Genomic DNA, 23282 nt, shown 5'->3' with positions numbered 1-23282 from the left:
CTATTAAAGCAACCAGTCTGGAATCATCTCAGACACCTGTGCATTTATTCTGATATCATACAACTGTGTTTTTAAAATATGTGGATTTTACCTTGAAAATGTGCGCTTTAAGAATGTGATGACCAAGTTCCATCGTTTGCTGGCGATTTAATTTTCCCTCTTGCCGAGAAAACATGAATGCCAGTAGAGCATGCCCATTCCTAACAAAAGGAAGGAAATGAGAGAGCAGCACATATATTTAGTAAAGATTTAGTTACATCACCCAATACGTTCATACATTTATGTCATGCAAACTTCAACGTTTTTTGTTTCACCCAGTTAAACTTTTAAAATATCTCCATGTGTCAATTTAAATACTAAAACCTTCAAATGTCACAAGAGAGAAAACTTTTTAATACTTGTCCTAAGTTCATAAGTTTTGACATTAGGAGAGGAGACAACAGAGCTCTGTCTCTAAGTACAGTGAATTCACTTCTAAAAGAATATATCTGAATTGAACAGGGTCATGGGAAATCTAAAGAGTAGCCTCATGAAAAGCGTTCAGGTCTCAAGCACCAGATCAGAATCTCCATTGACTGGAGATGGAAGGGGTGAGGTCAACAAGACACTGTAAATAGATATTGCAATGTTCTGCTAAATCTGACTGTTGCATCTTTCCATACCTCTAATAAGATATGAAATTCTGTTAAAATCCTCAAGCCCCTTTAAAAAATGACAGAGCATCCTTTTCTTTTCGTAATAAAATGAAAACACACACACGCAGACACAAAAACCACCATCAGCTTGAAACATATGCCTAACATACAAACACAGAGTGGTGAATTTTACATAACTAAATTCCAGTGTTATTAGATCAGTTTTATCATGTACAACCCATGGTTTTGTAAAACGCAGGAGAACTGAATTCTTAAAATTCTGAGGTAGCTGGGTGCAATACTGGTAAATCCATGTTTAGAATTATCACCAAAATCTACTTTATGTATGAGTGATGATCCTAACATGTTTTTAAAAGGACTAAACTCCAACGCCCTGAATAGTGTGGCATAATGGACAATGCAGACTGGCAAAATGTGCGCACACATGTTTTTCAGTGGCTCTGACCTACATGACCCATACTATACAACCCAAGAAAGGGGAGTAGAAGGGTCAAATTGAAATGATGAGACTGAGAATGTCTCAGTAATTTAAAAAAAAACAGAAGAAAATTAGACAAAATGATCTATTGCCCTATTTCCCAGTAGAAAAAGTAGCTTTCAAATTCGGAGTTTGTAAGAAGCCTTACAGTATTTTCCTATTGCAGATTTTGCCAAGGTGATAAAAATAGGAGGCTTCTCATAAATTATACTTCTTCACCAACGTAGTGAAATCACACAGCTTAACTATTACTAAGGGTACATTTTGCTCTCAGATATATAGGCCCAGTTCTCATTGACTCCATCAGGAGTTACATCTAGGCATCAGAAGACAAAACTTGGCTCTAAATATGCACAGCTTTTCCTTTGAAAAAAATGCATCTGTTTAACATTACTCTCCCCCCATCAGTGATCAAAAGTGATTAGTAAAATCTGTAACAGCAGCTATCTGTACATATTACACCTATATTACACCTTATTACAGCCTTAATTTACCTTGGCTCACATAAGAAGTTTGTATTTTCACCATCCGCTCTCCAAACAAGCCATTCCCTGAAGGAAGGATGGCAGAACATACGTGTTTTGTCACGCCTTTTTATCAGGAAATACGAAAGGGCCTCCATCCTCTGTTGGAAGTCTTCCCAGTCTTGTTCACCATTTATCTGACCAGCATTAATAGCTTGGAAAATCTGGTCATCTGTCATGGGATGAAGGGATGCTAGAGCCACATTTAACACGGGCAGTGCTCTCTCAAAAGCAGAGTTGGTCATGAACTTCATGTTGCACTGGAGCAAATAAAGTTCTGATAGAGACACAGGAACTACCTTGTAGCTTGCACTTTTTATCACTAAGTGACCTTTCTGAAAAAGATCCAGTGTCAGTTTCAAATAGAGATAAGATCCCAAGCTCTTCACGATTAGGTGGTTACTCACTTTCCCGATTATGGCTGCATCAGCTTTCCCATTTAAAGCTATATTGTTTATAATTTCCTGACTGCTATTGATCCTGTATTGAATATATGAATTCAAATCACCATGGATTTCTTTGTTATCTGGGAAGTCATCTAGGGATATTTTGAAAAAGGGTAGTGAACTCGTATTTTCCTGCAACAGAACAACACATACATACACACGCGCATTATAGCATTTCAGAATTGAAAATTCAGTCTAGCTTCACTATATTTTTCTTTTGTGAGAGGCATTAGATAGAGATGAGAAAGATCTATTAGCTCTAGTATGCTCTTGTAGATATAGTAACCTGACAACAGGTAACACAACATTTTATATTTTTACACTACCATCATCTTTTTTCTGAGAATCTCAAAACACTTTATTAACCAACCCCTGAAGGGTAGATGAAGGATATATAGTGGTCATTTCAAATTTAGGGCAGCAGAATACAAAGTTACTAAACTGGAATTTGGCCAGGAAACAGTTTTACATCTCTTTGCTTACAAATAGTTCAGTAATGACCCAGAGAGAAGAGCACCATCACCACCACTTCCTGCAGCAGGTGTTCCTCGGAAGTCTCCCATCCAAGTACTGACTGGGCATGCATGACTATTTAGTTAGGGAGAACTGACAGTTACAGAATGGATCGTCTAGGTATAGTGGTTTTACCTGAACACACATTTATGGTACATAAAAAACAGTAATTCAGATGATAGACATACAACTGCTTTTCAGGCAGATCAATACATATTTGTATAGTCTAGCAAACTTTGCAAACATCTTTAGTATAAATGAGCACCTTTATAATATAATGCATTTCCTATGTAATTAAAAACAGCTAAATTGATAAAAAAAAGCTGAACTTTCAGTCTGGGGGCATTGACATTATGAAAACACTGTAGCTGCAAACCTCCCAGAATCCAGATAGTTGTTTCACGGACTATGTATTAGAGAAAGACGACTTCTAAATGGGTGATCCTTTCAGGAGAAATCCCAAATAAATCAATCTTTAGTTAGGAACTAACCACCTCAATTTCTATAAGATGTTGAGAATTCCTAACTTCTAGTGATTCAATATCCCATTCTCATCTCACCTGAGGTCTAAGAAAACTGTAGCTCATGTTTTGTCACTTATCTCATTGGCATACTCCAGAAAAAAACCTATTTATCCACCATAAAGAAAGAACACATGGCACAATTTTTATTTATGTCTTTGAATTCACCTAAAAGTGCATTAATTCAAAGTAATATAATTATAGCAGTGTAAAAGGTCACTTTTAAGAGAAAAATAAGCTAAACTAAAAATATGATTTTTACCTGAAAGTTAGTTCTTACAGTCACAATCAGCTTCAACCAGGAAGGAAATTTAGAGATAATGTTTGTGATAAATGAAGAAAGTGTGTCACCGTAATCAGGTTTGTGGAATTCAGCCTCATTTAAACCATCTATCAAAATGATGTATTCTTCCTCTGGAATTCTCTGCTCTGAATAACAAAAGTAAAAAACAACAGGAGATAGCACATTTTTCTGCACAATTTTGAAAATCTTGGCAGTAAAGGTAACTTTATATACATCAGGAGAAATTTTGCAAGTCAGAATATCCAACCAAAAATCACCACCATCACTAATCTCACTTTAGATTAAAATTGAATTTTTAAAATCTAATTTACTATTTATGCTGTTTGTCTGCTTTTTGGCACTTTGCCCTCTTTAGCCAACGAAAATAGTTCATAGTTTCATTTTCTAGATCTTATGACTAGCACTATGCTGCAATGTCTGGGTTACAAATACTGCAGGGGAACTTCTACACATTTCCAGCTGTGTTTTGGTCACACTTCATATTAAAGCTCCATTTTGTAAATGGTATATTGAAAAGGTTAAATGATTAACAGATGTTACAAGCATGTTAAAGACATGAGTAGTAGGTGTTCTAGATGGTTATAAACACATCAATAGAAGGTTCCATATGTAATTACAAGCACTTACTGACCCTTAGATTCTAACAAATAACCATTTATTAGAACTTTTATTAATAATTTATTAAACCTTTACAAAACATTATAACACAAAACACCTATGTAAATAAGACATGGGGCAAGTTATTGAAAAAAGAGAACAAAATATAGCTGCTCATTAAGTGAGCACTGTCCATTCTGTGCACCATATGAGGTAAGGATCCTGTGGAAAAAACAGTATGTGACCACAGAATTAAGGAAAGTATGATAATGCATATGCACAAAGGGGCTGAATTAATGTTCCACAGGCAATCTTAATTATGACATTTCTAATTTTGGGCCACTTGACTTTTCTATTTTATAATGTTCTTTTAACATAACTTTTTGTATGTAATTTCCTATGTTTTTTAAAAGAGCACACTCTGCCACTTCAGCTATGGTATAACTAATAGCAGTAGTGTGTCGTCACCCTCTATGCGGACCAGCACTAAAGAGGGATGAGAGATACTTTACCAGTGGGTTTCACAGTTATTTGCTGACAACAAAAAAATGGTGAGACTTGGGAATCCTGGGCTCCATTCCAAGCTCTGGAGGATAGCATGCTCTAGTGGGCCAAAACTCTTCTGCATACTCCTTCAGAGAGGGACCCCTTCATCCCCACCCACTCAGTCCTTTCCTCACCGCAAATCCTTATCTCAGCCCCATTGTCCTCACCTACTTTAGTCCCAGACTCCACTACATTCAGGCTTCTCATTCAAGTCCCAATAAGTCCTAGCCTCACCCCTTTCAATGCACCACAACAGTCTATCCCACACTCCCCATCCTCCCCAAACCCCAGCTCCTTGTCTCAGTCTCAGTTCTTCCCCCACAACCTGGCTCCTCATCATATCTGCCTTTTCTCCCATCTTACCTTTTCCCTGCCCCACCCACTGTTCCTCAATTACAATCTCTCCCCTGACTCCTCATACAATCTCAGTCACCATCACTCACACCCCCTACATCCTAACTTCTAGTCCCACTCTCCCTTTTCCTTTTCCCCTGCCCCCAGCAGCCTCCAATCCCCACCACACCCAGGTTCCTTGTCCCAATCTACTCTCCCCACATCCCCCTGGAGGTCTGGCTTTTGTCTCCTCTGCATTTGAATTGGGCAGCTTCCTCATGCATGCTGCCTGGGCCCAGCAGGGAAGTCATCAAGAGCATGGGGGAGACGGGCTTTCTGCTTTCAGCTCAGGTGCTCAGACCCAGCCCTGGCATGGCACATAGCAGGTCTGTGTGGTAATTACAGGGAGAGTCCTGCTCAGCCCTGGGCTGGACCATGACCAGTGCAGATGGAATCTTGGGGAATTTAGCTGCTAAAATCTAAGAAGTTTCTACTGAGCATGCATGAACTGTGATTTTTCAAAGACTTACAATTTGGCCAAATTTGAGTGGATTTTCATGAGAACAGCAAAAGACAGATCCCTCACACATATTTTCAAGATTTACATAATTTCAAGTGCTCCACAGCATGGGAGTGCTAGAGCTTTTCAAATAAAAGATACCAGAATTTTGTCACATGGGCAAAATATATTTTTTTCTTTTTGCCTTGTATTCAGAAACACCAAATTGCTTTGGCTGATGTTTTCCAAATTCAACCGGAGCCAGACACCCAGCATGGAAAATTTCAGCCCAGACAGTTAAAGTATGGCAAAGTTATACACAGCTAAAAACTGGGTTTTATAATGGGAAGTGGTGGGCAACCTTAATGGCTGATAGGCGTCCTGCCTATAACTTATAAATGTATCCTTAACAATAAGTGTGACCATGTTTTCACTGACATTTTCAGAAAAGTCATGAAAACATTACTTTTAATATTAGGTATTGGAGGATATTATTTTATAACTAAAATACTTCTGTCTGAAAATTGTCTACTATTCTTACAAGTGACATCTAAAATGATTATAACTGAAAGACATTAAAGAAAAACATTCCTGCTAGTGAAGTCATTCCTATACATTTAATCACCTCCCTCAGATCATTAAATACGTATATCAGATCACTTTAGGGTTTTTTGGTCATTTATAAAGTTCAGAGAAAGTTTCTGAGTAGACTGCTACTTGGCATACCTTTCCTGAGGTTTGCAAGTGGTTCCAACACTCCTCTTTTAAAAGCTGCTGCTGGATCTTGGACACAGGACCTAAGGCTAAGCATACTTTGTAGCTGAGGCTCTTTTATCAGAAGATCTCTGTATGCTGTTAACTGATGTGACCGGCAAAGTAAAGCTGCAATACTGTGCACAAATTCTGGGACAAGACATGTATATGTGTTGTCAGCTTGGCAATAGTGGTAGGCAACAACCTAAAAAAAGAAAGTCAGGTTATCACATTTTTGTGGATGACACTGTAGAAACAATGTGAGCTGTAGCTCACGAAAGCTTATGCTCAAATAAATTTGTTAGTCTCTAAGGTGCCACAAGTACTCCTTTTCTTTTTGCGAATACAGACTAACATTGCTGCTACTCTGAAAACTGTAGAAAAAGCAAAAAAATTTAGCTAATTTATTTAGCTGAATGGTACCCCCCCAAGCTCTGTTCAATTTTAGAAAAGTTATCCTGATTTATATTGTGTGAAAGATGAGCCTAATGGAATCATGGCACAAGAAAAAAACAACAGGGAAAACAGTGTTACTACAGCAGAGGGTGGAAAGAAGATACACAGAAATCCAAACATCCATTCTGGACATAATCAATAAATGACTAATTTGAGTCCCTGCCTCTTGGCATTTGTATATGACTAGAGTTCAGCAGGTAAGGCAGAACTTGAGGCCCTTGCCATAACACAAAAAAAACTTCCAGAACAAAACCTGAAAATCTGTGAAAGCTCTATCTGAGAAAGCTGATCAGCTGAATATTACAGTATCACTGTAGGTAGCTGACTGCTGCAGAAAAAAACAGTTACCTTTTCCGTAACTTGTGTTCTTCAAGATGTGTTGCTCATGTCTATTCCACAGTAGATGTGCGTGCTCGCCACGTGCACTGGTGCCGGAAGTTTTTCCCCTTGTAATACCGGTAGGGGAGTGCTCCTCATGACCCCTGGAGTGGCTTCTCCATGGTGTGGCATAAGGGGCGCTGTGCGCTCCCCCCATCCTCAGTTCCTCCTTGCCAGACAACTCCGACAGAGGGGAAGGAGGGCGGGATGTGGAGTAGACATGAGAAACACATCCCGAAGAACATCAGTTACGGAAAAGGTAACTATCTTCTTTGAGTGATTGCTCATGTGTATTCCACAATAGGTGATTCCAAGCTACATCTGTTGGAGGTGGGTAGTTCACAAACTCTTGAGACAGAGTAGGGCCCTGCTGAACCCAGTGTCCTCCCCAGTCTGGGAGACTATTGCATAATGAGAGGTGAACGTGTGGACAGAAGACCATGTGGCAGCCCTACAAATGTCCTGAATGGGGACATGGGCAGCTGACAAGGCTTGTGCCCTAGTTGAGCGTGCCCTCACAATTGGTGACGGAGGGAGTCCCACCAGGTCATAACAGGTACAGATGCTCAAAGTGATCCAGTTGGAGAGCCGTTGAGTGGAGATTGGCCGACCTTCCATGCACTCGGCTGAAGCGATGAACAGCTGCGAGGACTTCCTGAATGGCTTAGTCCACTCCAGGTAAAAAGCCAGAGCCCATCTCACATCCAGTGTGTGGAGGCGGCGTTCCTCACTGGATGCATGGGGCTTGGGGCAGAGGACCAGCAGAAAAATGTCCTGACTCGTGATAGGCGGAGACCACTTTTGGGAGGAACGAAGAGTATGGGAGGAGCTGGACCTTATATTTATGAAACACCGTGTACGGGGGCTCGGAGGTCAAGGCCCTGAGTTCCAAGACCCACCTAGCCGACGTGATCGCAACCAGGAAGGCCACCTTCCACGAAAGGTGTGACCAGGAGCACGTGGCTAGTGGCTCAGACGGGGGCCCCGTGAGTTGGGCCAACACCAGGTTTAGGTCCACTGCGGGACTGGGGGCCTAACATACGGGAAGAGACGATCCAACCCCTTAAGGAATCGGCCGGTCATAGTATCAGAGAATACCATGTGGCCCTGCACCGGCGGATGGAAGGCCGATATGGCCGCCAGGTGCACCTTGACTGACGAGGAGGCAGACCCTGGGCTCTAAGGTGAAGGAGGTAATCCAGAATAAGATGGATCAGGGCAGCCACCAGGGAAACTCCCCGCTTGTCCGCCCACCTGGAAAAACGAGACCACTTTGCCAAGTAGGCTTGGCTTGTGGAGGGCTGCCTGCTTTCTAGGAGGACGCACTGAACCCCTTCCGAGCACGTCCTTTCCTACCTACCTAACCATTGAGCAGCCATGCTGTGAGGTGGAGTGCCACTAGGTTGGGGTGGAGAAGGCAGTCCTGATTCTGGGAGAGCAGGTCTGGGCAGGAGGGCAATGGCCACGGTGGGGCAACTGCCAGGCCTGTGAGGGTCCTGTACCAATGCTGCCTGGGCCATGCTGGGGCACTAAGAAGAACCTGGGCCTTGTCCGTCTATCTTTTCCAGGACCCTGCTGATCAGCGGGAACAGGGGAAAGGCATAGAGAAACTGGCTGGACCAGGACAGGAGGAAGGAATCTGAGATAGCGCCCCTTCCCAGCCCCTTCCTCCTCCCGGCCCGGAGCAGAACCGGGGACAGCAACGGTTCTGCTGAGTCACGAACAGGTCCACATGGGGAGTTCCCCACACTTGGAAAAGTCTGTACTCTACCTCTGGGTGGAGAGACCACTCGTGCTGAGAGAAGAAGTCCCTGCTCAAGCTATCTGCCTGAGTGTTCTGGGCGCCCAGCAGATGGAAGACCTGTAGGCAGATGTCATGGGCTATACAAATAGTCCCACAGCCTGAGGGCTTCGCGGCAGAGGGCAGAGGATCTGGCCTCGTCTTGCCTGTTGATATAGAACATCAAGGCCGTGTTGTCCATGAGGACCCTGACCACCTGGCCCTCTGGGTCCTCATGGACAACACGAGGGGTCCCCCAGGAGGGACAGGGGCGGGGGGTGGTTGGTGGTTGGGCGGGGAGCAAGTAAATTGGAGGGTGTAGCCGTGACCACTCTGGGGGAAAGCACACATCCGATTGGAGAAGGGAAGCTTTATTGAAGGTAGACCCCAGATGATAACTGGCAGGGTGCCCCCGGGCATCCCATCGAAACTGCATTTTCCCCGCCTGCTTGCCCTTGGAAGACCCAGGCTGGGGGGCAGGCCGAGATTGCCTCTGTGGGCACCTCTTATAGTCCCGCAACTTCATATAAGCAGTCTTGTATTTTGAGTGGGTGGCCTGAGTGGGAGTCTGATGCTGCTTGAACTTAAATACCACCCTGAGCTCCTTGACGTTTATGCGGAGGGTCAGATCCTGAGCTGACCACAGACCTTGGGTCTGAACATTCCCCACATGCGCCCCCCCATCCCAGGTCCGACATGTCAGACACCAGTTCCAGTGATGGGGCCCTGACCCTGAATGGGACCCCTTGGAGCATATTTCTCAGGGAGGACCACCACCTTAGCGAGGTGACCACTGTCTCGGGCACTGTGAGGACTTTGCCCATCCTGTCCCTGGCCTGGGAGAATTCCAAGGCCAACCAGAGCTGGAGGGCCCTCATCCTGAGTCTGGTGTGACAGAACACATACATGCACGTGAACATGTGACCCAAGAGCTGGAGGCACACCCTGGCTGTTTTCACCAGAAAACAGTGACTTGTGACTGTGTCGATGAGCCCCTTCAGAGTCTCGAACCTGTTCGGTGGGAGGGAGGCCCTGGTCAACGAGGCGTCCAGGACCGTCCTGATAAACTCTATGCATTGTACCGGGACTAACATGGACTTGGGGTTATTTACCAACAGGCCCAAAGTGGTGCATGTGGACAGAAGGAGCGCCACGTGATCCCGCACCTGCGACCGGGAGCAGCCTTTGACCAACCAGTCATCCAGATGCAGAAGATCGGGACCCCAGAGCATCTGAGGTAGGCCGCCACCACTGACATACATTTTGTGAATACCCTGGGGGCAGTGGACAGACCAAATGGGAGGACCGCAAATTGGTAGTATTCCTGCCCCACCATGAAACAGAGGAAGCATCTGTGCCCCTCGAATATATGAATGTGGAAGTACGCATCCTGCAGATCGAGGGTGGCGTACCAGTCCCCGGGATCCAGTGGGGGGATGATGTAGGCTAGGGAGACCATGTGGAACTTGAGCTTCACCATGTACTGGTTCAGGCCTCGCAGGTCCAAGATGGGCCTGACCCCCACTTTGGCCTTCAGGATAAGGAAATAGCAGGAGTAGTACCCCTTGCCTTTGAACTCCCCCGGTACCACTTCCACCGCTCGTAGGCCCAGGAGCCGCCCCACCTCCTTCTCGAGCAGAGCCTCATGCGAGGGGTCCCCCAGGAGGGACAGGGGCGGGGGGTGGTTGGGCGGGGAGCAAGTAAATTGGAGGGTGTAGCCGTGACCACTCTGGGGGAAAGCACACATCCGATTGGAGAAGGGAAGCTTTATTGAAGGTAGACCCCTGATGATAACTGGCAGGGTGCCCCCAGGCATCCCATCGAAACTGCATTTTCCCCGCCTGCTTGCCCTTGGAAGACCCAGGCTGGGGGGCAGGCCGAGATTGCCTCTGTGGGCACCTCTTATAGTCCCGCAACTTCATATAAGCAGTCTTGTATTTTGAGTGGGTGGCCTGAGTGGGAGTCTGATGCTGCTTGAACTTAAATTTAGCCAGACCCAGAGTCTGGAGGGTTGTGCGGGAGTCTTTCAGGCCATGCAGCTTTGTATCCGTTTGTTCTGCAAACAGAGTTTTGCCATCAAATGGGAGGTCCTGTACGAAGTCTGCGCCTCGCTGGACAACCCAAATAGCAGGAGCCATGACCACCCGTCTCATGGACACCGTATAGGCCATGGATTGCATGGCCGTGTCTGCTGCATCTGAAGCTGCCTGCAGGGTTGCCCAGGCAGTCGCTGTGCCCTCCACCAGCGCTCTGAACTCCTTTCTGTCGCGCACCTTGAGGGAGTCCTCCAACTTGGGCAGGGAGCCCCACAGATTGAACTCATACTAGCCCAGGAAAGTCTGGTGGTTCGCCACCCACAACTGGAAGCTCGAGGATAAATAAATTTTCCTTCCACCCTGCCCAGTGCCGAGGAGGACAGCACATTAAACATGGAGTCCAAAGGCTCCTCCATCTCCTCTGCCTGGAGGTGGAGGCTTGATGTCATCCTTTTTAAGAGTTCTTGCTGGGCCCTAAAAAGTCCTTCTGTGGGACGGAGGGGCCATAATCGTCTCATCTGGGGAGGGTGAGGAGGCCAGCACAGTACTTTGCGTGTCCACTGACACCGGAGGATCCACCACCTGGTCAGTCTCTGGACACGGTGCCAAGGATGTACATCCCACCGACTCCTTCCTTGGGGGTCTGGAGAGGGAGGCCGATGGTCCTTCCGAGGCTCCGGCCACCGGGCAAGCCCCCACTGGGGGCTGCATTGGGGGCCAGTGTCTACTGGGACCGGCTGCGATAGTCCCTCCTCGGTGAGGACCTTTGGCGTCATCTCCCTCCGTCCCACTGGTGTTCGCTCCTTGAGGCAGAGCGGTGCTGAGAGTCCCGATCGGATGGAACCCAACCAGACAGTCTGGTGGGCGTCCAGGGTGATCCACGTGGTCACTGGGCGGTGAACGGCGTCGGGAACGTTCCCTCGACTGAGACCAGTACCAAGCCGGGGGTGACTGCAGAGATCCCAGCGGCGGCCTGCCTCTGAAGCACGGGGCCGACATCGGTGGTGCTCCTGGTACTGGCATGGCCGTAACATCCCGGGCCGCCTGCAGGGCCTCCAGACATCCAGGGAGGCCTGTTCTGAATGGGCCAGGCTACTTCACTCGACTTGAGTCGGAGGCCTAGAGGCCGGTGGGGATCGAGGGCTGCCCGACATGGGTGTAGCCTCTGTCCCAGGTTTACTTCGGTGCCACAGCAAAGGCGGCCTCTTCCTAGCCTTCTTGGTGCGTCCTATGGACGAGGAGCAGTGCCAACTAGTTGATGGTGCCGAAGAGTCAATGCGCACCGACACTGAGGTGCCCAGTGCCGACTCAGAGTGGCGTGCTGGAGCCGGGGTCAGTGCCGACTCCATCAGAATAGCCCGGAGCTTCATGTCCCTTTCTCTCTTGGTCCGAGGCTTAAAAGACTTGCAAATCTTGCAGTGATCGCTGAGATGGGTTTCCCCCAAACAGCTTAAACAGTCTGTGTGTGGATCACTCACAGGCATAAATCACGTACAAGTGTCGCATGACTTAAAACCCGGGGCACAGAGCCTGCCCCGGCCCAGGCTGTCTAGCTAAACTAAACTAAAACTAACTACAGGTACCAACACTGAACGAACAAGCAGTTCTGGGGACGAGCTACAGCAAGGCTGGAGCAGAGCAGTTCCGATGCACCTTGACTGGCGGCAAGAAGGAACTGAGGGTGGAGGGAGTGCGCCATGGAGGCGCAGCACCATGGAGGAGCCACTCCAGGGGTCGCCAGGGGTGCTCCCCTACGGGTATGGCTAGGGGAAAAACTTCCAGCACCACCACACATGGCAAGCACGCACACCTATTGTGGAATATACATGAGCAATCACTCGAAGAAGAAAAGACTTCAATGAGCCTTAAAGTGAGGAGGAGTCACGGTTCAGGGTTCTGATTATTTCTGTGAAAATCAACCCATCACAATGAAAAGCAATGTTTACAGTTCACACAAGTGTGTCATTTAGTGGTTTTTATGGCTTGAAACTCTTTAGCACAGGGGTGGACAAACTTTTTGGCCTGAAGGCCACATCGGGGTTCCAAAACTGTATGGAGGGCCGGGTAGGGAAGGCTGAGCCTCTGCAAACAGCCTGGCTCCCACCCCCTATCTGCCTCTTCCCACTTCCCACCCACAGTTTCCCCCCCTCAGAACCCCGACCCATCCAATCCAATCCCCTGCTCCTTGTCCCCCTCCCGGGACCCCTCACCCCTAACCGCCCCCTATCCAACACCCCTGCTCCTTGTCCCCTGACTGCCCCCCAGGACCTCCTGCCCCTTATCCAACCCCCCCACTCCCTGTCCCCTTCCTTTGCCACTCAGAGCACCAGGACTGGCAGCCACGCCGCCTGGCCGGAGCCAGCCACACCACTGCACAGTCTAGAGCACAGAGGCAGGCCGGTGGCTCTCTCAGCCACGCTGCCTGGCAAGAGCTCGCAGCTCCACCATCCAGAGCACTGGCGGCATGGTGAGCTGAGGCTGCGGGGGAGGGGGACAGCAGGGAAGAGGCCAGGGGCTAGCCTCCCCAGCCAGGAGCTCAAAGGCCGGGCAGGACGGTCCCACAGGCCGGATGTGGCTCGCAGGCCATAGTTTGCCCTCCTCTGCTTTAACACCTTTTCCACTGGATGCAAGTAGATACTTTAAAACACCCCTTTAAAACAAAATTTTGCAAATGATTGAGGAAACCTATTTTTAGAGTAATATGAGAAACATATTTTTAAAATATGTGGAACTCTGATGTAGAATATTTTTATCCTTTAGGCAAAATCAGTTTCTCAGCATAATATAATCTAATACAGAAGTCAGTTGTAATCAAATACTCTAGATAGTCACAGATTATCATCAGTATGTAGTCTAAACTACAGTAATACAGCTTTTAAAAACTTTTTTCAAATTGAGAAAAGAGTTAATTTAAGATGTGAAGTAGTTTCCATCTCAGGGGAGAGTAGCTTGTTTTGGTTCTCAAGCACAAGACACATTTTACTAGACAGAACATATTATAATATGAGCACAAGATTCCCTACATATTTACATCACGTTCAAGTACACTCTTCTGCCCCTGTGGCAGAGCTTTAAACTGATTTGATCTGAGGAGAATCATGAGGTCATTGTCAGCATGCTCTTTGCTCTCAAGACTGAGATTGAGTCTTTGCTCTGGTTTTCTTGAAGGAAGTCTTGGACAACTTTGGATGGTGTCTACATGATATCATGCCTACATCACCAGCCAAAAATCTCCTTATTATAATTATGGAACAGGATCACATCCTAGCTCCTTTGTTCAATATCATATTTCTGATGTTTAGAAGAGCTGAAGCTCTTATTACTTATAATGATTTTCCATATTTTAGCAAAACCAATCTGCAATAGTCAGTGTCAGGGAAACATTTCCAACTAGAGATCAACAATAGATCTATCCATAAAATGTCAAAGCATAGGAGTATCTGGCACTAGGTGGGCCTAAGCACTGGAACATCCCCAAAGTTCTAGGATTTTCACAAGCAAAGGGCTTGGTTTGAACCTAATTATATTAATAATCACACTTCCCCCCTACCCCATATGTAAAGTTCTAACATTGAGTGAACAAATAATTGGGAAAGGTATGGAGAAATAGTTATTAATTCACCCTATGTAAGTTTTGTCTGTTTTTAGACTGTAGACTCTTCAAGGCAGTGAACATCTCTTACTGTGTGTTGCATAGTGCCTAACACAATGGAGCTCTGATGTTGGCTGGATCTCTAGGCAATACTGGAAAATAAATTTCACAAACGCACTATATATTATAAAAAGTATGAGCTAGGTAAGGTCTCCTCACTGAAGCTCAGAGAGTACTGAATCTTCTTTTTCAGAAAGAGGATTTAGGATAGGAAAGATCTCTTTCTTGAGAGCTTGACCATTAGTGGAAACATCTTTTTTCATCTTTGGCAGTTAAAATCTTTGCCTTTTTATCTTTGAAAGCTCTAGCCCAAATGATCCATATTTTTTGAAATTCAGGCTAGATTACTGCAAAATGTGCTTACCTTGAGACACCACAGACCACCTACAAACTATCAACAATCAATCATGCGATGGCTTGTCTTATAAATGGGAGAGAGCAAAGATTGTGTTCCACAACCTGCACAGGCTCTCCATTCAACTCCAAATTGGTTTCAAGGTATTGATCCTAATCTTTAAAACCCTAGAAGAACTCTTCAAGCTATTTTACATACTACCTTTCTCCCACCTCACTCCCCAATGACACAATTTGGAAGCTATAGTGAACCAGGACTCAACAACTGACAGCCTTAAGGGCTCTTGGAAGACAAGGATAGAACATTTCTGATAGAGAACTCACTGCTCTGGAACTCTCTATCACAGGAGAAAGAGATGAGACCAAATTCTGCCATGGTTAAGGCATGTTGCAGGCCTCACTTTGCAAGTTTTTCCACAATAACAACTGCATCAGAAAGACCTGGCAACATTCACTTGGGAAAGAGAATCCAAAGGATGCGGTCCCATCCAAGAGACAATTTGCTGTTAATCTTAATTTCTGTAACCCTTGCCCAAACACAATAGCAACGAGTGCATTGCAAATTGCTTTGAGCAAAACTTCTGTCTTTCCTTGTTTCATGCAAAATTGCACTATAAGAAGCTACACGGAGTAACTATCTGGTGGGAGCAGTAGACATCTAAGGAATTAGGGATGCCAGTGACTGATATTGAACAAAAGGAACTTTTTCTCACATTTCTACCTTCTCTTAACCTAGATTACACAGAGAACAAGAAAGCAGCAACAGCAGAGGCAGGAGTCAGGTATTACACAGACTCAAGTGAGCAATGGGGCTGCTACCAGGTTGCAACTCATGAGAAGGGAGAAAGACCTGGCTAACTGTGCAGGGTGTATGCATGTGGTACACTCTTATATGAGCATGTCCCAAATCACTCTCCCGTCTCACCCCTACCACAACCAGGGAGTTCTGCAAAGCACCATGTCTCAGAGTTTAAAAGCTTTTTAGTGTGTTAGAAGTCTACTGAATGGTGAAAGCTTACCTTTGAAGCAAGACATCTCACAGATTTGTCCATTTGATTTTGATGTTCAGGAGTACCAGGACAACTCAGGATCTTCACTGTATTGTTACCATTTGTGAAAGGAGCAGACAGTGGTAATTTAGTGAGGGGAATCTCTTGACAGGGGTCACTGCCTATAAAAAAGTGCACAGACCAAACTTATGATTACAGACTACTGCTGTGTGGTAAAATATATACATGATAATGGAAGTTCTTAAAGTCTTGGGTAAAATTTACTATTAAGATACATGATTTTTAAACATACACTATATACCATCCTCAAAGGTAAAGCATTACAACATGACATGCATATACATGTTTTCATCTTTATACTCTCTATGTGATTTAATTGACCTCTGAGCTGAAGAAATACCAAATACTGAAAATAAATACAGTGATGTGAAAATAAGTACAATTCTAAATGCAAGAACTCATTAAATCATATAATGTACCAGAGCTCAACTGGTGTGGAAAGTACTAACTATGTTATCATAATAGCCTTTTCGTCACATCATCAATATGGGACATTTGAAAAGTGTCAGCATTGGAAGTACTCTGAGTAAATACATAGAACTATATCATCCTGTCACCTCTAATAAACTGAGGGAGTGCAATGGCAACAGAAGGGCACGGAAGGGATAAGTGTCACCTTCCTAGCACCACCTTCCCCTTCATCTCAGATTCTGTGAAGCCTTTGAAAAATCTGCGCTGCACATTTCAGGGTATGATTATACTAGAGTACCATCCTCCCTCCACAAACCAACAATAGCTTTGGGGTGGGGGTGGGGAGGAGGAGAAGAGTCTAGGTAGCACAGTTCATTAGAGCCATGCTGCCAAGTGAGTTTGGAGTGCTGGGAGGCCAGGTGGAGATTCAGAGTTTCCATAGCTACCCGGGGAGTGGGGGATTTTTTTGGTATGTGTGGGTGCCTGTGTGTTTAAGAAGTTGAACCCCTGGTCTATTCTCTTGCAGGTTATTGGAACTTCCTTTACCCCGAGGAGAGCTTTTCATGCAGGGGACAAGAAGGCCAGTAATTACTTATGTCTGCAAAGTAAGCAATATTCTGACCCTTTGTATAGTATAATAACTGAAACAATTATTTAGACAAGAAACATACTTTTCGGGGATGAATTAGGGCTGTTTGAAGCAATTTGCCTCATGCGACTTCCATGGCAGCTAAGTGCCACCAGCTTTGAAATTATAGCAGTCTTTCCAAATCCCACATTTCCAATAATAACTGCTCCCCTGTTTTCTTCCAGCTCTGGATTCTTCAAGGCTTCTTCGATCATTTGAAACAGCCATTCTCTTCCGACAAACACCGAGTCTGTTGTTATGCTTGGCACTTCAAACAATAGTGGCTTTAGCAAAATGTCTTGAGGCTTATAAGGGACAAAACGTGCTGAGTAGTGGAAAGGGAAAAAGGTTTATTAGAAGAAAGTACTGTTATGTAATGAAAACCTATTTATTTGCAGCAGTATTTAAGATGACAATTTCAATAACTTTTGGTGGGTACGTTTACAATTTGACAGGATTTCTTTTCAGCACTTTTATCATAAAAACAAACAATTACAAATGACTTATTGAACTGTCTATAAATTAGCAGCTTCAGTGTGGATTAAAACCACTTCATGATAAAATGCAAATAATTCTTGCGGTTTTCTTTTTGGACAGGGGTTCAGCCTTTATATTTAAAATGTTGTAGAACTGTGATAATTTGACTTTTAATGAAGAACAATTTTTTTCTATATATTTGAAAATGCATAACAAATTTTTCTAATTGAGGGCCCGGCCCTGTGAAATGTTTTGAGTCAGAGGGAGTTGTGGGTGCTAAGCACTTCACCTGGTTAGGTCCTTAGAAGCAGCAACAACATATATAGAGAAATGTAAAGAAATACTGAGAAGCATGAAAAAGTTTGATTATTTGACTTCCAAAATCAGTCAGCCATGTAAATGAGATTACTGAACTGATTCTCAGCAGGTGATGAGTACATACAGCCCTTTTAAAGTCAACAGGAGTTGCAGGTGCTCGACACCTCTGAAAATCTGACATATATCTTCTTGTTCTCATTTGTATTCTCAAACAGATAATGCAAGAGCTATGGGGCTAATGAATCTGGTTTTGATTGGAAAGATTACTTTAACCATGCGACAAATTTTTTTAAAAAAAACACACAATTATTAAATGATTTCTCAAGAAAAGATTTGTTTCATAACTGTTTTTTCAGAAGATAAAGTGAATATGAATGAAGGCACCAAAACATCTACACAGCGACTCACTGAAGAGCAATAATATGGAAGTTTGATTGCTTACATTTTTCTGTTTGTAATGGCAATCTGAACAGAAAAAGCAATTGACCAAAATCAAGTTAAGATGAGAAAATAAAAATTGCACACAATCTGCAATGAAAAAAATGCCACTATTTTCCCAAAGGGCATCCCATACTGGATTATTTATGTACCAGTACACCAATCCTTAATGAATTAATTACTTTTCTTCCATAAACAAGATTCAGGTGCAAGGATAACCTTGGGATTGCATATAAATCTGTTTTTTAAAATACAGTATCATCCTGGTTATTTGAATGCCATGGAGGATACTGAATAAGTTTATCTGAAGTCTTGCTTAGCTGATCAAAGGAATCTTCAATATAAACATTGGAGGCACATCATTCAGTTATGAATATGCGAGGTTCAGATAATCCAGGTTTCACTGCACATGCATGTTAATTATATAAATATATGTTTATTTTTTAATAAATATTCCGTTTCTGATCTACAGTATGCCATACTAAAAGAAGTGTGAGCAAGCACTTTTTTATGATCAATAATGTCCCAGAACCTGTAATAGAATCTACTAGTGCAGAACTGAATGCCTGCATGGAGACCCTCTGGCTTCAGCTGAACACGTGAGGAGCCCGAGAACCTGTGCTTATATAGCATTACACTTACAAATTCTTTTGCAAAGGCTTTTGCAGCTTTACGATATTGCTAAAACAACTACTGTGTATCCATTCTAAAATAACCACAAATGTATAAATACCTTTAATTTCTTGTTGTACTCTTCCTCCGGCAGTGTTATGCCAAGGCAAGCGAATTGAGGTGCGTAATGGAGTATTCCTTTGTCCATCCAAATAGCTCAGATCTTCTAACTTGGTTGAACTTGTTGCTAGGATATTAAGAACTGAAGTTTATTTTTTCATCTGAATAAATAATGACACAAAACTAAACACTGTATATCAGCATGAATTATTATTAATGATTATATTTATGCTTTCAACATGGAATTCATAGATAAATTTTCCTGCACAGTTACACCCGCAAATTCTAGGTAATATTTTTGATGAGCATGGTCATTTTCCTCTGTAAATGTAAGTCTTTGATAGTAAAAAGATTTTAAATGTCCTACCCACACCATGAACTGTCCAGTTAAAAAAAGTCATTTTCATTAGATATGCTTTTATTTATTTTATATTTTTAATAAGAAATATTACCAGAATTTAAAATTATGCTAAAATTCCTAGTGAGAAGCTAAGGAGGGTGAGGGGGTAGAAAGCTTTACGTTGAATTTTTATGACAAGCCTGGGCAGTCAGAAATTATTTAGTAAAGCTTCAATACTTCCAAGCAGAAACACAGCAAGGTAGCTAGATGAATCTTCTGCCCCAGTGATTTCATTCATAGTTGCTGGCAATCCAAATCTTGCAATTAGACAAGCAGACACTGTGTGCACTATTTCACCGCATCCAAAACATTAACAATCACCCCATTAACTATCTGACTCTTCATATTACTTTGCAAAGCTAAATAGATTTCTTAACTATACAAGTTCTTGATTGGAAGAGAAATCTTCTGCAACAGCACGTGATCACACTCTGTATTCATGGGATTAAAATGTACCGATAATTCCACAACGTATTGGCACACTACCAATTCTTTCTAGGACTGAGAAAAGTAATATACAAATATTGTAGTACACTTACTATTGCACATCATTTAAATGGAAACCTTGAACTATTATTGCAGTGGTGGGTTGAAGTCATTCACATTATATGTAGTTTATAGAGTGCTCTGGGATCAAATGCACTGAAGTGGAAGATTACATTTCTTTCCCTACCACCATTTAGGTCTTTTTCCATTTGGCAGGCATTCATTTCCCCTTTCTCCCCCTTGTTTTTCAAACAAAACCAACATTAATATGGCTTCTTCTTTACTTTGTTGTTTGAGACCACTATCAATGATGTCAGTAGAGCTTTAGGAACATACATTGGTAAACTGCTGCTTGCAATATCCATAGAGAGCTCATAAATGCAACTGATCCTGGGTCCAGCAAAATGATGCATAATTTTTCCCTTTTGTTCTTAAACATTTTATGAAGAGGGACAGAAATAAAAAAAAATGTTAAAGACCCAGAGGACTTACCAAACAGTTATACTGGGGGGCACATTCTGAGCCTAAATCTCTTAGCAGTGTCTTCAAAAGCAACATTTCACATTTGGGTAGATTGTGCAGTCTTTTCCCCTCTTGCACTTCCTCATAAAACAGTAGTGGTGGGCCCTGTGCACAGTCAGATGGTGTAGTTCTGCTTCCAGGAGCAGAAGGATATAAAGGAGCTCAGCTCAGGTTTGGGCAGCCCTGAGTAACGGAAGCAAGGCAGGCCGGGAACAGTGGATCAACAGCTACGCAGACTTGTCAGCCATTCCCTCTATGAAGGGGAAAGCGGGAGCTGTTGCAGTAATAGCTGCTCTGCAGTTGGAGCAGGGAAGGATTTCCCAGACCCTTGTAAGCTGACCCTATACAAAGCCTGGTTCTTCACACTTATCCCTTCCAGGCCTCATAAATCAATTGTTTACAAGGACAAGTATTTCTCATAATCTAGATAAAATTCCAAATTATTATTTATAATAGGAACCACTCATCTGCACAAATGATAATTTTCACACATGCACAGCAGTCTCATTCCACATCTCAGTAAAGACTGAACAATGTAGGGCCAGATCCTCCATATCTGGCTAAGCAAACTTTTACTAGTATAGCATATTTACTATGTTACTAAAGAGACAACTGACAATATAAATGAACAGCATATATTTTTCAGAGTGGTAGCCGTGTTAGTCTGTATTAGCAAAAATAACAAGGAGTCCTTGTGGTACCTTAGAGACTAACAAATTTATTTGGGCATAAGCTTTTGTGGGTTAGAACCCACTTCATCAGATGCATCCAAGGACTCCTCGTTATTTTTGCATATATTTTGTGGTTCCTTGGCTCCCATATTTTTAGAATTGTGTTTGGTTTGCTTACCAACTGACCTGTGAAATATTATTCCTGTCATTTTATCATTTAATACTAGTAAAAAAAATTCAGAATCTTACTCTGTCGTAAATGCAGCTTACTAATGTACCGCTTATGGATTAGCGCATCAAAAAATTGTAATAAGGTAACCTTTTTATAATAGTGGTGTTTAAAATCAGAGCATTTTTATTCCTCTTGTGTACCGACAGACAACGTGCTAGAGTTGTGGTTTTATATGGAACATTTTTTCAGAGGTGTCATAGGTACGCCATCTTAATTACACACTCATAACATGGTGGCCTTCATTTGAGTGTTTCTGGAGCAGAGACTGTGCCTTGCTGTACATGTGGGCAGTGCCTAGTGCATTGTCAGTAACAACATCAACCAATTTAGTCCAGGTTTCAGAGGAACAGCCGTGTTAGTCTGTATTCGCAAAAAGAAAAGGAGTACTTGTGGCACCTTAGAGACTAACCAATTTATTTGAGCATGAGCTTTCGTGAGCCACAGCTCACTTCATCAGATGTGTACCGTGGAAACTGCAGCAGACTTTATATACACACAGAGAATATGAAACAATACCTCCTCCCACCCCACTGTCCTGCTGGTAATAGCTTATCTAAAGTGATCAACAGGTGGGCCATTTCCAGCACAAATCCAGGTTTTCTCACCCTCCACCCCCCCCACACAAATTCACTCTCCTGCTGGTGCTAGCCCATCCAAAGTGACAACTCTTTACATAATCAAGTCGGGCTATTTCCTGCATAGATCCAGGTTTTCTCACTTCCCCCCCCACCCCCATACACACACAAACTCACTCTCCTGCTGGTAATAGCTCATCTAAACTGACCACTCTCCAAGTTTAAATCCAAGTTAAACCAGAATATCGGGGGGGGGGGGGGGGTAGGAAAAAACAAGAGGAAACAGGCTACCTTGCATAATGACTTAGCCACTCCCAGTCTCTATTTAAGCCTAAATTAATAGTATCCAATTTGCAAATGAATTCCAATTCAGCAGTTTCTCGCTGGAGTCTGGATTTGAAGTTTTTTTGTTTTAAGATAGCGACCTTCATGTCTGTGATTGCGTGACCAGAGAGATTGAAGTGTTCTCCGACTGGTTTATGAATGTTATAATTCTTGACATCTGATTTGTGTCCATTTATTCTTTTACGTAGAGACTGTCCAGTTTGACCAATGTACATGGCAGAGGGGCATTGCTGGCACATGATGGCATATATCACATTGGTGGATGTGCAGGTGAACGAGCCTCTGATAGTGTGGCTGATGTTATTAGGCCCTGTGATGGTGTCCCCTGAATAGATATGTGGGCACAATTGGCAACGGGCTTTGTTGCAAGGATAAGTTCCTGGGTTAGTGGTTCTGTTGTGTGGTATGTGGTTGTTGGTGAGTATTTGCTTCAGGTTGCGGGGCTGTCTGTAGGCAAGGACTGGCCTGTCACACGGTGACAATGCAAGGTAGCCTGTTTCCTCTTGTTTTTTCCTACCCCCCCCCCCGATATTCTGGTTTAACTTGGATTTAAACTTGGAGAGTGGTCAGTTTAGATGAGCTATTACCAGCAGGAGAGTGAGTTTGTGTGTGTATGGGGGTGGGGGGGAAGTGAGAAAACCTGGATCTATGCAGGAAATAGCCCGACTTGATTATGTAAAGAGTTGTCACTTTGGATGGGCTAGCACCAGCAGGAGAGTGAATTTGTGTGGGGGGGTGGAGGGTGAGAAAACCTGGATTTGTGCTGGAAATGGCCCACCTGTTGATCACTTTAGATAAGCTATTACCAGCAGGACAGTGGGGTGGGAGGAGGTATTGTTTCATATTCTCTGTGTGTATATAAAGTCTGCTGCAGTTTCCACGGTATACATCTGATGAAGTGAGCTGTGGCTCACGAAAGCTCATGCTCAAATAAATTGGTTAGTCTCTAAGGTGCCACAAGTACTCCTTTTCTTTTTGCAATTTAGTCCAGTAACCCAAGTTAACAAAATGTTAACAATGTGCTCTATGCACATTAGTAAACCCAAGTTAACAAAAAGGAGGGTTTTTAGCATGACAAAGATCCAAGTCATTAGGTTATTCCCAGTTCAAGCAACTTTTACAAAGCTGTGCTTCGTATGTACAGTGAAATA

The 23282-nt window shown here is 43.6% G+C and overlaps 1 protein-coding gene across 1 annotated transcript in view; it reads right to left on the bottom strand.

Moving 5' to 3' along the window:
* Positions 1 to 23282, bottom strand: part of TANC1 (tetratricopeptide repeat, ankyrin repeat and coiled-coil containing 1) — a 212861-nt gene that overhangs the window by 51620 nt on the left and 137959 nt on the right. The window contains 7 exon segments of the mRNA XM_048869537.2: positions 92 to 200; positions 1629 to 2236; positions 3401 to 3567; positions 6144 to 6375; positions 15846 to 15997; positions 16979 to 17260; positions 18902 to 19027. Coding sequence (XP_048725494.2) covers positions 92 to 200; positions 1629 to 2236; positions 3401 to 3567; positions 6144 to 6375; positions 15846 to 15997; positions 16979 to 17260; positions 18902 to 19027 — 1676 coding nt within the window.

The sequence above is a fragment of the Caretta caretta genome, chromosome 11 (genome assembly GCF_965140235.1).
Source record: "Caretta caretta isolate rCarCar2 chromosome 11, rCarCar1.hap1, whole genome shotgun sequence".
Lineage (NCBI taxonomy): Eukaryota > Metazoa > Chordata > Testudines > Cheloniidae > Caretta > Caretta caretta.
Note: the sequence above shows the minus strand (reverse complement) of the source record. Positions and strands in the feature narration are given on the sequence as shown.